The 13445-nt window shown below is 26.4% G+C and overlaps 1 protein-coding gene across 1 annotated transcript in view; it reads right to left on the reverse strand.

The window, feature by feature from the left end:
* Positions 1–11354, reverse strand: part of LOC107454113 (doublesex- and mab-3-related transcription factor A2) — a 47698-nt gene extending 36344 nt beyond the window's left edge. Inside the window, exon 1 of the mRNA XM_016071184.3 lies at positions 10734–11354. Within this exon, the coding sequence (XP_015926670.1) occupies positions 10734–11235 (502 nt within the window). The 5' untranslated portion in view covers positions 11236–11354. The remainder of the gene's footprint in view (positions 1–10733) is intronic.
* Between the last annotated feature and the right edge of the window lie 2091 nt (positions 11355–13445).

Here is a 13445-nt window from a genome sequence, read left to right on the forward strand (position 1 = left end):
TTACTATGAAATTGCATTGATTTGATGATCTATATTTTGGATAACTTTGCTAATATTATGCAGAAAGACTAGGAATGTTTTATTGTATTTAATTATTATTTAATTTGAATTTTATGAATTTTCTTCATTATTAACATGGAAATTATATATATATATATATATATTAAAAAATTACAAAGAAAGTACTTTTAACAAGTTTAGTAATACTATCATCGTAAAGCGCATTATGTGCTAACATTCAACTGATACATCTCCTTAGTCTATGCTGAAACTATGCTCAACTATGCTGAAATTGTACTCATGTTTCAAAAACAGTAAGAAATGGCGTCAAATGTAAGACTTAACTAAACTTGTATTAATTTTTATCCCCCCCCTAAAAAAAATTTAAAAAAAAAATTGCTACGTATGTGGTAACTACAACAATTTATTTTTACTTTTTTCTCCAATTCTCTAATTACTCTAACACTCCGAACTTAAAGATTTCGAAATGCGAGGTATTACTACTTTATAATTAAGATGATTTTTAATTCAGATTTTTATTCTAAAATTTTCACATCATTTTCAGTGAAGTAGGATTATCTATATTAATGTTTAAGGAGAGATCTGTTGATATAATAGCAAGTTTAATTGACCGTATGTATACATAATGCAGTTTATTTAATACATTTTACAGAGAATTACCTTTCTTTTAAATTCAAAATTAATGAGTCTTGTAATACTTAATTTAAAAAGCAATGAACATGATATTTATCTTAAAACATATGTAATCTTTTCAAAGCAACTGCTTATTTCATTTTTTAATTTTATTAAATTATTTTAACGCGAACCTAATTTACTACTCTGTTTTTAAGAGTATCTGTTTTTATCCTATTTCTTAATTCCCCAAATTAATAATTTAATGACTATTGCGTGTGGGTCATATAAATCAGTATTAAAATCAACAAAATTGGAAGTATGCAAGCGTAAAATAACAAACAAAATTAAGAAAAACTGTGAAACACCAAACAAAAGAAGAATAAAGGTATGATATACAATTGAATTACTTAAGTTATCATTCTACAATAGCTAAGCTAAGAATATGTTTACATTTTACTTAAGGCTTACCAAAGTATCTATGATTTTGAAAAAAGCCTACATCGTTAGAATTTTTTTTTATGTATTCCAAAAAATTAAGTAAAATATAAAAACAGAATTTCAACTTTTAATTGAATACGTAATTTTTATTTATTTATTTATTAATTTATTTATTATTATTTATTTTTTTTGTAATAAAGGATTCATGCTCAATTATTATAATTCTGCATCGTTATTTCACATAGCTATGTTCTACAATCCTAACTTCGTTCAAAACAGCGTCTTGAAAAATTCTGATACCTGAAATAATTATGACCTCTTGAGTGATTTAACTACTTAATGAAAGAATGAATGTTCGAATATTTTTTTTATGGCATTTGAATAAAATTCTTCTATTATTTTTTCCTTTAATCACTTGTGAAATATATCTTTATCCTAACTAGAAAAGCGTATTCGTAACATTTTTTCTACCAGATCTACAATTAATTGTTTTAAATTTTAAGCAACTGAAAACTAACACTCTCCTTAGCACGCGAAATATACTTTTGCTGTTGTTACCAAATCAGCACAAAGTATTCAAACCCCTTATGTCTTAATATCAATATTTATACGTTATGTCTTAATGAGAATATTTATATATTATGTCCCAATATAAATTACAGAATATGTCTTAATATGCTTTTTCATGCTTGTCTCATATTGAGACATGTATATGTCTTATAGAGCCATGCATATGTCTTAAGCATATTGAGACGTGCATGTCTTAATATGCTTGTCTCAATATGCTTTCACCAATAAGAGTTTTAAATGTTATTTTTCAATAAAATGAAGAAAGAAGAAGCAATTTTTAGCTAATAAATCATTTTTCAATAAGAGCTAATATGTTTTTGACTTTCGCACATTTGTGGTTTTTGCTTACAACTTGTGTAATATTTTAAAGCTAATTTATTTTAACGTTTTTTTATTAAAAAAATTTATGATTTAGTTTTATTGTATGTTTATATTTCAGTCATTACATGAAATGCCGATGCTTTTGTCATAAAGTTTGAACTTCATTATACAATATGAAGAAAAAGATTCGTTATCTCTTTTTTAAATTTTCACTGGTTTTATTTTCAGTATACTATTGGACTTCATTGTCATATTTTGCTACGATACTGTGCATAGAATACATTATTGCCCACAAATAAATTAAGGATGCAATGGAGAATTTGCAATATAGTAGTTAGTTATATTTCAGTGCATTTTCCTTATCATATTTGTTTTTTAATCTGGTGCATTTAGCACTAGATATTCTGCATGATTTATAATATTAAGTCAACTAAAAAATAATATTTCCATGCAACAAAAAAATTGTTTTAGAAATTTCATGGGCTTTTTATTTTTATTTTTTTATTTTTTGTCAAATATTTCAGCATAAGACTCTATATATTACAAAACAATATATAAAAATTAAATTTTGATTTATTTTCTACTGTTAGTTTTTTCTAACTGACTAGTGATTATTTATTTATTTATTTATTTATTCATTTATTTATTGGGGAGCTGAAAAAAACTCAAAAATGTATAATTTAGATTCTCAGTAAAAAATAAAAAACTTCCCCAAATACATTATATAGATTGTAAAAGTTGTGAATCAATAATATTCTCTTAAAATTCTCCAGTTAGGAGAAACGTTTCTAAAACTTAATTCATTTACGAAATACAACCACTATTGCTATAAATTGTTACATTTCTGGCAAGCAAAGGAATAACTAAAGTTTAGTATAATATAGAATTAAGAGCATTTTTAAGAGCACTTGGCCTTATATAAACACCTAAACGTGCTTTAAAATGTTCGCTTTATTTTTCGCACTATTATGTGAAATAATATTTTGCGTAAATTCAAAAAATAAATTATTTATTCTTTAATCTCTCATAGAAATAAAGATCTAGCTTTTTTCTGCTTCAATTTTTTATTTTATTTATTTATTTATTTATTTATTTATTTATTTACTTATTGGGGAGCTGTAAAAAAACTCAAAAATGTATATTTAGATTCTTAGTAAAAAATAAAAACCTTGCCCAAATACATTATGTAGATTGTAAAAGTTGTGAATCAATAGCATTCTCTTAAAATTCTCCAGTAAGGAGAACGTTTCTGAAACCTAATTCATAATGAAATGCAACCACTATTGCTATAAATTGTTACATTTCTGGTAAGCAAAGGAAAAACTAAAGTTTAGTATAATATAGAATTAAGAACATTTTTAAGAGCACTTGGCCTTATATAAAAATCTGAACGTGCTTTAAAATGCTTGCTTTATTTTTCTAACTATTATGCGAAATAATATTTTGCATAAGTTCAGAAGATAAATTACTTACTTCTGAATCTTTCATAAAAATAAAGATCTAACTTTTTTTTATTGAGGAGCTGTAACAAAAAGCAAACACGTATATTATTAGATTCTTAGTAGAAAAGAAAATAAAAAACTTGCCCAAAGGCATTATATAGATTGTAAAAGTTTTGAATCAGCATTATTCCTTAAATTCTCTAACACGAAGAAACGTTTCTAAAACCTTATTCATTTGTGAAATACAACCACTCTCAATTATTATATTTCTGGTATAAAATGAAGACAAAGATGTATACACATTTGAGAATCGAAAACTAATACTCAAACGAGTATGGGGGGGGGGGGAATTCTAACCCCATTTAGAAAATATCTATTGTTTGATTACGTAATGGAAAACAGGGGGGGGGGATTAAAACAATTGTTAAATAAATTCTTCAGTTCCAAGAGGAAATCAAACATGTTTCGATGAGCATGTGCAGTCCTTTCCTCAATAATTATTTCTCTGATTTTCATATCGTTTTTGTTTTTTTCCCCGTTCAACTATTAATTTACGATCCCTGCTTGCCAAAGTTTTTGTCTTCCTTTTTGACTTGTAGAATTTTAAAAATTTATAAAGGAATATTATAACGAAAAAAAAAATTTTTTTATTAAAGAAAAACAAAACCTTGTTTTGTAAATGATGAATTATTAAAATGTAGAATAAATAGTGACACAAAATTATTCAAATTAAATATTCTCATGATTCTAAAGATATCAAAGAACGAATTTCTTTAAAGATGGTATTTGAACAAAATATTATGTAGGTAGACCCTTAATTAACCAATAGTCTTAGGTATGATATATTGCAGGCATAATATTGCATCAATAGGTTTTACTTTATTTCATTAAAAAATAATACTTCAAAGAGAAGAAAACCAATACTTTAGTAAAAGGTTGTAAAATAATATTTTGTTTCATTATTTGCTAATTTCAATTTTAAGCTGTTTTTTCTTTTCTTTTTCTATCTTTGACATAGAAACTTTCTTTGGACAAACAAAATTAAATTTATAGCTGTATATAGTTCTGCTACATGTAGAAACTAAACTCTTGAACTAAACTTGGTTGAACTAAATCAGAAATGCATTATTGATGTTCTTTTAAACTCTCTTACATGATAATGTAAAATTGAATTTGGTATTTGCTATTACCTAAAACAAAGAAACTGTTTTTCTTTACATAAGGGCACACAAATTTTTTAAATAATTTAAATTTCAATGAAACAGGTCCAATCCAGCCTAGAATAATAAATTGGATGACACCTAAAATTTCCTTCTGAAACATTTTTATACTCAGAGTAAATAACATGATGATTAATAAAAAATGTGTAACTTTGTTTTTTTCCTACATATCTCAATTATAGATATTGCACGATAAAATACATAGTCAACAAGTGTCAAACCGTGCTTGACTTGATGAAGTAACATAAAATAAATAATATTGAGTGCCTTAATTTAAATTTCTTTTTATCCGCTGACGGAATCACAATTACAGAATAAGTTTCATTTAGTAATGTAAGAGCAATATAAATGTGCACTTGCAAACATATTTAAAATATTATTTTGTTTATATTATGAGAAGAATTGTATATTGTAAAATTCTTAGCAATCATTAATAAAGTAAAACATCTATAACATATAAATTTCCATTTGAATCTGGAAATTATACTTTATAGAATTCTCGTAACCAAAATTATAATAGCTAATTAATTAAGTTAGCTTTTGCCTTAGAAGATAGCTTGCTTTTCTACTTTGAACCGTAATTGATTCTGATTTAAATAATTCAACAATTTATTATTTTACAATAGCAATATATATGCGAACAACAAATGAAAAAGAAACATTTTAACATTAAAATTATATATAATATTTATAACATTTTATATAGCATTAAAATTATATATAATATAATATTTAGAATAAAATTAAAACATCCTTTTGGGTTCATTTAAACCAAATTATAAACTATTGATGATAAAAACTACTCAATCTTTGCTTTAAAATAACTTAAGTAAATTCAAACATTAATTTTAAAGTTGGTTATTTTAATTCATTTTTGAAAAAGTTTCAATTAGTATTTTTTATGTTGTAAAGATATTTTGAAATTGCGAAAAACGTTTATAGTATTTGCGATCAATTTAATCTTGATACTGTCAAGAAATCCATTTTCTTAAAACATTTGAATTTTAAAAGCATCTAAGCCTAACTTTAAAATCTGTAATTTTATTAAATCAATCAGTACCTTAAGTTCTGTGGTAATAACACAAAAATAAAATTATCATCTCCTTTTGCGTAAAAAAAAAAAAAAATGCACTGGCAGCAATTTTATAGCAATTAATAGGAATAATTCAAAAATTCAATGATGATTTTACACTCATTAATAGCGCCTACAAATATTTAAGATATGCATTTAAGGAAGAAAAAAAACAGTTGAAATTTGTGTATGTACTCATTGACAAATACTTTTAGATTTAATTTTTTTTTTAAATTAATCACATCGTTTAGTCATTCAAATACATAAAATTTTAAAATATATATGTATATTAATTTGTAGGAATATGTTCAGTTTGCATTTATAACACAATTCACCAATATTTATATTTAAAAATTGTCGACTTCCAAGCTGAATGATTTTGTTGTTACATCAAGAATATTATTCATGATTAGTGAAAAATATGATTAGTGAAAAATATGAAAAACAAGAAAATAGAAGATTCGATGACACTCAATTTATTGTAGTAAATATTTGTTTAAATTAATCTAATAAAGAAACACACTTTTTATAAAAATAGTGTAATTTAAGATTATTTTGGAAGTTTTAATATGCTTGTTACTAAACTCTGCTTTTAGAATAATAAAATAACAGCAACGCTTTTAAAGCGAAGCTTAAATAGGTGATTTCTATTTTATTTTTTTTTAATATAAACCAGTCGGTCAACATTTTAATAAAATTGAAAAAAATCCCGAATTATTAAAGTATTAAATTGATTAAACATTATTTAATATCTCAAAAAAAATATTTCTGAAAATGCTAAAACTGTGTCTCATATTATTTTCAACTTAATGAATGGTACTTAATACAAAGCACAGGCAGAACTAATGCATGGTATCATTTTTAAAGGATCATAATATCTAAAAAATATGACATAAGTTTCGAAAATGGTTTTACTGCTTCGTTTAAAGTTTACAATAAAACCTCAAAGACAATGAAAATATCACATCTTTCTATCTGCATCTTATAAAAAAGTATAAATAGAAATTTTTTAAATGATGTGTATAAGCTAACAAATGATTAGAACTTAAGTGAAAATCGTTAAGGAAAACGTTTTAGAAAAATATGCAAACAAAAAAAAGTATTTAAAATCTGAAATAGGATTTTTTTTTTTTAACATTTAAGAAGAATAGACAATAATTAAAAATAAGTTCTTCAATGCATATATGCAAAGCTTTCAAAAAACTACTATCCATTTCTAAAAAAATGTACTGCATGTAATAAATGTACTGCATGTACTAGAAAATAATAATAAAAAATATATTTCAAATGAACAAGATATTTTTTGTTTTAGCTGGGTCTTTTTTAATATGAAGCATATATTTGGAAATCTTTTATCATCCTTAAAAAGTATAAATTAAATCTCATTATAAACTATAAGTACACTATCTTTTCCATGAAAAGGCTATTAAGGATAAATTAATGAGAATATTACTGCTAGATATAATTTTAACCTTCATTTTATGAAATTTGAGAATTTAATTTCGAAAAGACTAATATTTATTATGAATAAATAACAAATCATAAATAAAGAAATATAATCTATTTTAATCTTATTTTCACAACTAGCAAAATTTTTTTTAAAAAATTCTCTGTTTTCAAAGACGATTCTAAAGAAAAAGCAATTTTGACCTTGCTTTCTATTCAAGACAAAATTGATCAGATTTTAATGAATTTAAATTACATATATCGGATCTAGTATGAAACAAAATCCACATTTTCTTATCTGAAATTAAGAATTTCTTGTTTTTTCTTATCTGAAAATAGGAGAATAAAAAAATCTTAGTATTATAATAGCCCCGTACAAACACTCTCTTCTATTAGCTCCATGACTTTGACTATCTGTATTTCTGGCCACATCAAATACCATTCAAATTTCCATTCAAAATACTTACAACTTCATATGGTAGAATCCGCGATGCAAGATTGAGTTATGAGGTCTAACAAAAAAGTATTTCTTATAAAAAAGTAAGCTTATTATTTTTACATTCTTCTCTTTTTAAATAAAACAATGATTTAAATATGTTTGTAATTAATGTAAATAGTCTGCATATGCATATATACATACATACATATATATATATATATNATGAACTTTTATGTGAACTATTTGTTTAATACTTTGTTAAATGTGTGTTGCATTTTTTAGGAAGAAACAGATGTACGGTTGCGAGAACTATTGGAAGTAAGGATGTTGATTTATTTTATTATACTCTAAATTTCAAAGTCAAAAATAGTTTTATTCCCATTTTTATTTGTAGCTAAATATTTTATTATGTATTTATATATGATGTTAAATTTCAAAACTATAAGTATCACTACTTGCCTATAAACCTAAACACATAAAAATATTTTTGTTATATTATTCCATGTAGAAAATTGAATAGTTTACGATGAATTCAGCCATATGTAACCCCCTTATAGTGCTTGTTTTCTTAGGGTAAATGTGAATTTATTGACCCAAAGGAACCTTAGTGATCTTTCTTCTTGCTTTTTGTATTAGATATAATTTGTATGGTAAAGTATCTTTACTTTGGGACTCTTTTTTTAATTTTTTTTATGGAATACTCTTTGAAAAATAGTAGAAAATGTTTTATTAAAAAATGAATTTTTATTTTCTGTACAAAAAAAAAATTTATATATATATATATATAATTCATTATTAAAAAAATCTCCTTTCATTTAAAATAAACTTTAAATATAATTAAGTTATTAAACGTTAGTACAAATGGTCAGTTTTAATTTGATATCTTTAAAAAATTATTTCAACGTTATTAATATAACAACAGTCTTTCACAATTTTTGTCAAGAGTTAAATGGATTTATTTTAGAATATTTCCGGAAAAAAAATTGACAAAAGTATTATTTCAAAAATGTTTTACATTGTAAAGTTGCATCGTATATCAAAACTAATAAGTAAAGGCACATCCTATATCAAAATTAATAAAATAAAACAAGATTTTTTTCTCTATTTTGAAAAATTAAATTAAAAAAATAAAAGTCAAGTTTTTAACAGCTTAAAAGTTTTTACAACACATTCATTTATATTCATTTTGCTGCTTTGAGTAATCCAAAACCAAAGCTTTTATCAACAGCAAAAAAATTTTTTTTTCCTTTTTTCCACCAGCGGAATATATTTAGAGTAAGTGCGCATGCTTTTTCTTTTAGTTTAGTAGGATTCACAAAAACGTCCATCATTTTAAGCGATTTTGTTAGAAATTTCAAAAATAAATCTATTTAATGAAACAATTTCAAATTAACAATTTCTTCTTAGAAAATGTGCTTTTTTCATGTTTTTATTTAGCAAGTTAAATAGATAAATATTTTTAAAATGAACAATTTATATTACTTCACTGAAGTGCAATGAGGAGCAACAGTACTCTCTTTTCAGTATAGCAATTTATTTTAATAGTAAAATTGTTAAGTATAAACTATATTTTTAACTAATATTTTTAAAGCAAAATATTTTTTAATACGTTTGGTTTTTGACATATTTTTTATTGAATATAACTCCTTCAAACCATCATAAAAAATATCAAAACATAAAATACTAAATTCATGCAAGGATTTATTTGTTTTACTAAAAATTTATGAAACACTATTTCTCCATTTTCTTATTAGCTTAGTCATTACATTCATGAATTTAAATTTTACAAGTTCATATTTTGCAGAAAAATTTATAAGTACTTACTGATATTTCGCAGCACAATAAAAACTTCTTTTAGCTAGATATTTTTATTTAAAAAATCTATCCAAGCTATTTGTTTATAAATAACTGAGGGGAATTTTCCCGAAACATTCGAAAAATATGCATTTAATATTAATACAAAATAAGAAGTTTAATGCATACTACTGAATAAAAATTAATTTGTGTAGTTAAAAATCTGTCTCATGTAAACTAATAGTTCAAATTTTTGAAAAATTCATGTTAAACGTATTGTTATTTGAAAAGGAAAGCAAGAAAAAGTAAGAGTAAGAATACATTTTCTATTATATGTAAACAATTTAAAATAATATTTTATGCTCTGAAAATATATAGATTTGTTGCTTGTATACTGAAAGTAATAAAATGGGAAAAAAAGATAACATATTCATACAACAGATTTACATCTACACATCCTTTTGTTTACAGGGAACCAATCAATCTATTTTAGGGAATACTTAAAAACAATGATTTAGATTAAAATATTGAACTAGTTTATTTTACATTCTTTTTAATGAAAATATGTGAGGAGCTCAAAAAAGTAAATTGCTGATAGTTTATTTGTGTGCTTTAAGACTTTTCCTTTACGTTTATTTGTTGTAGAAGCTGTGCACTATAATCTATTTAACATATTAATCTATTTTAATCAGTTTCTCAAAACAATGAAACTTTAAAACAATGATTTAGCTTAGAGCGCTTCACCAACTTATTTTACATTCTTTTTAAGGAAAATCTTTGAGAAACTCCGAAAAAAAAATTGCTAATAGTTTATTTCTATACGTGTTACAAAACTTGGCACGTGTTGTACAAACTGTACCCTATAACTTCTTTAGCATGTGTTACATATATTTTAATCAGTTGTTTCAAACAAGGAAACCTGAAAACAATGATTTAGCTTAGGATGCTTCTCTAATTTATTTTACATTATTTTTAAAGATAATCTTTGAGGAGCTCTAAAAATTAAATTGCTAATAGTTTATTTTTGCGTGCTTTAGAACCTTTGTTATACAAGCTGCACACTATAACTTCTTTAGCATATTTATGTTGCTTAAAACAATGAAACTTGAAAACAATGATTTAGCTTAGAACTCTTCACTAATTTATTTTACATTCTTTTTCATTAAAGTCTTTAAGGATCTCTAAAAAGTAAATTTCTGAATGTTAGTGTGCTATGTATTTAAAACTTTTCATTTGTTGTGCAAGCTAAACCCTATAACTACTATAGCACATTAATGTGTTGGATGTTTTAATCAGTTGTTTAAAACATCTTACACATGCTTTAAATATGACTAGAATATAAAATAGCATCTGACCTGTTGGCGTCGTTGAGGAAGGCGCTGCTGATGTGGAATCACCAGATGACCTTCGTCCACTTAACATATGAGCCATTGCAGCCGAGAAAGTGAAACCGGCTCGATGCATAGCTAGGAGGCCCTCATGGCACCCGTACAACAGACTCAGTTCCCGCGCCTCGTTCTCCTCCTGGGCCTGTTGACGGCGCAGGGCCACTTGAGCTGCCATAACCCTTTGTCTCTCGGCGATCAGCGTGCACTTAGCGCAAACGCAGTCTCGCCATCGACAGTAGCGTTTGTGGCCCTTCAACGCCGACACCACCCCGTGGTTCCTGCAGCGGGCGCATTTGGGGGTTCTTTGGTAGCGCTCGGCTGACCGCAGGAGCAGCCCCGGGGTCGGCTGCCCGGCGGCGGCCAGAACACCGGTTGCTGGGACCGGTGGCCTGGCCAGTCCACCGGGACCCGGCCAAGCCTCGGAGGAGCGAGGTGCGGGCCTGCCGTCTGTGCGGCCTGGTACGCTCATGGCGGGCCTCGCACAGCCGATTTCACTTGATTCTCGAGCCAACTTGGCAAATTAAATTTAGATTGATACCTAAAAGCTCCTCTTTCTCGATCAACGGATGCAATAATGTAATCTTAACTCGAAGATCCCGCGGCATCTGATTCAGAATGTAATCCCTCCCCATCCCTGATTGCCATTGGTCGTAATAGCTGCTACGTCATAAGCGGAGGTGTTTCCTCATTGGACCAATCTTGGATACTCTTTCTACCTGCATTTGCGACTACGCCTATTTCTAACACCTTCCACATTCCACCCCGGATACAGATTCTATCTTTGGTACATGCATTTTCTCCACACCCCTCCCAATCCTTTTTACACCAACTCTTCACACATCATCGGAGCGGTTACCGAATTGGGTGAGTCAGATGTTTTTTAACGTCTGGCGGGGAGATCCACTACTTCATTTTACGATTATTTCTCCCCGTGATCGTTATGTTTCAGTTTCGGATTCTATTGTTCCTTACGGGGATAAACCGCCAAGTAAGAGAATCGCGGTTAATGCGGAGGGCGGGACAGAATCATAAGGCTGGGGAAGACAGTTATCGAATATATATCACTTTTACACGTGTCCGCAAACTTCTTTGTATTTGATTCGACGCCTGCTACTGACGCGATATTTATTAATGGTATTTCTTTGCATGATGGGAGAGACTTGTTTACAGCAACAAGGTAAAAGAAATGTAATATCTGAGTATCGGAGGAAAAGAAATAAAAATTGAAGAAATGATCGTGTAACTGGTGGATTTTTCAATTCATAGAGAAATGCTTTTGACAGAAAGAAATTTATTTGATTTAAAGTTCATAAAGAATTTTTTACTGTGAATCATTCCGTTCGTAAAGAGAATTTTCTATCCTATTTCAATTAAAAAATCTTTCTGTTCAATATTTTTTCTAACAGTTTTTCTTAGAATTAATTAAAGGTGTTCCTCAAATCATTTGACAATACTTTGCAGATTTTACAAATTGATACGTTTTACAGATTGATACAAATAACGTAACAAATTTGTAGCTATTTTATTAGTGTAAAATCAAGTTGAAGGAGTAGCCGTTTAAGTGGTGGATTTTTCAAATCATAAAAAAATGCCTTTGACACAAAGAAGTTAGTTTGATTTAAGTTTACAAAGATTTTTTTTAAATAAATAGTTCCATTCTGACTATTTTCTATCCAACTTCAATTAAAATAAATTTCCTTTTAATATTCTTTAAAACAGTTTTAATTTTAGTTAATTAAGGATTTTCTCAAATCATTCGACTATTTAGAGATTGGTTTGTTACACTACTAAAAAATAATGCAACAAATTTGCAACTATAAACAGTGTAGAATAAAATTGAAAGAATAGCCGCTTAAGTATTGTATTTTTCAAATCATAAAGAAATGCGTTTAACAGAAAGAAATTTATTTGATTTAAGTTTACAAAGAATTTTTTAATATAAATAATTCCGTTCTCATTATTTTTTCTTTCAATTTTAATTAAAATAATTTTCCGTTTAAAATTCTTTAAAACAGCTTTTTTTACAATTAATTGAAGGTGTTTCTCACTCTCACGTCATTTTACTAAGTTTTACAAAATAAATTCTTACATTTTTGAAAAATAATGCAATAAATTTGTAACTATTTTATCGGTGTAAAATAAAATTAAAGGAATAGTCGTTGAAGCAGTGGATTTTTCAAAACATAATGAAGTAGCTTTTGACAGAAAGAAGTTTATTTACTTTAAGTTCATGAAGAATTTCTAAATATAGGTAATTTTTAATATTTTTTATTATCCGATTTCAATTAATATAATTTTTTTGTCCATTACTATTACAACAGTTTTTCTTATAATTAGTTAAAGTTGTTTCTTGTATCATTTGACGATGTTTTTCAGATTTTATTAACAATTAATGTATTGTTATTTATTTCATCAGTGTAAAATAAAATTGAAAGAATAGCCGTTTAAAGGGTTAATTTTTCAATTAATGAGGAAATGCTGTTGACAGAAAAAAGTTCAGAATTAAGTTTTTAATACAAATTGTTCCGTACTTGATGAGAATTTTTAATCTATTTTCGATAAAAAGAAATTTCTGCCCAATATTCTTTAAAGTAATTTTTCTTATAATTAAAAATGTTTCTCGAATCATTTGACTATGCTTTTCTGATTTTTTTCATCAAATGACTTAACAAATTTTTA

Source organism: Parasteatoda tepidariorum, chromosome 3 (genome assembly GCF_043381705.1).
Source record: "Parasteatoda tepidariorum isolate YZ-2023 chromosome 3, CAS_Ptep_4.0, whole genome shotgun sequence".
Taxonomy (NCBI): Eukaryota; Metazoa; Arthropoda; class Arachnida; order Araneae; family Theridiidae; genus Parasteatoda; species Parasteatoda tepidariorum.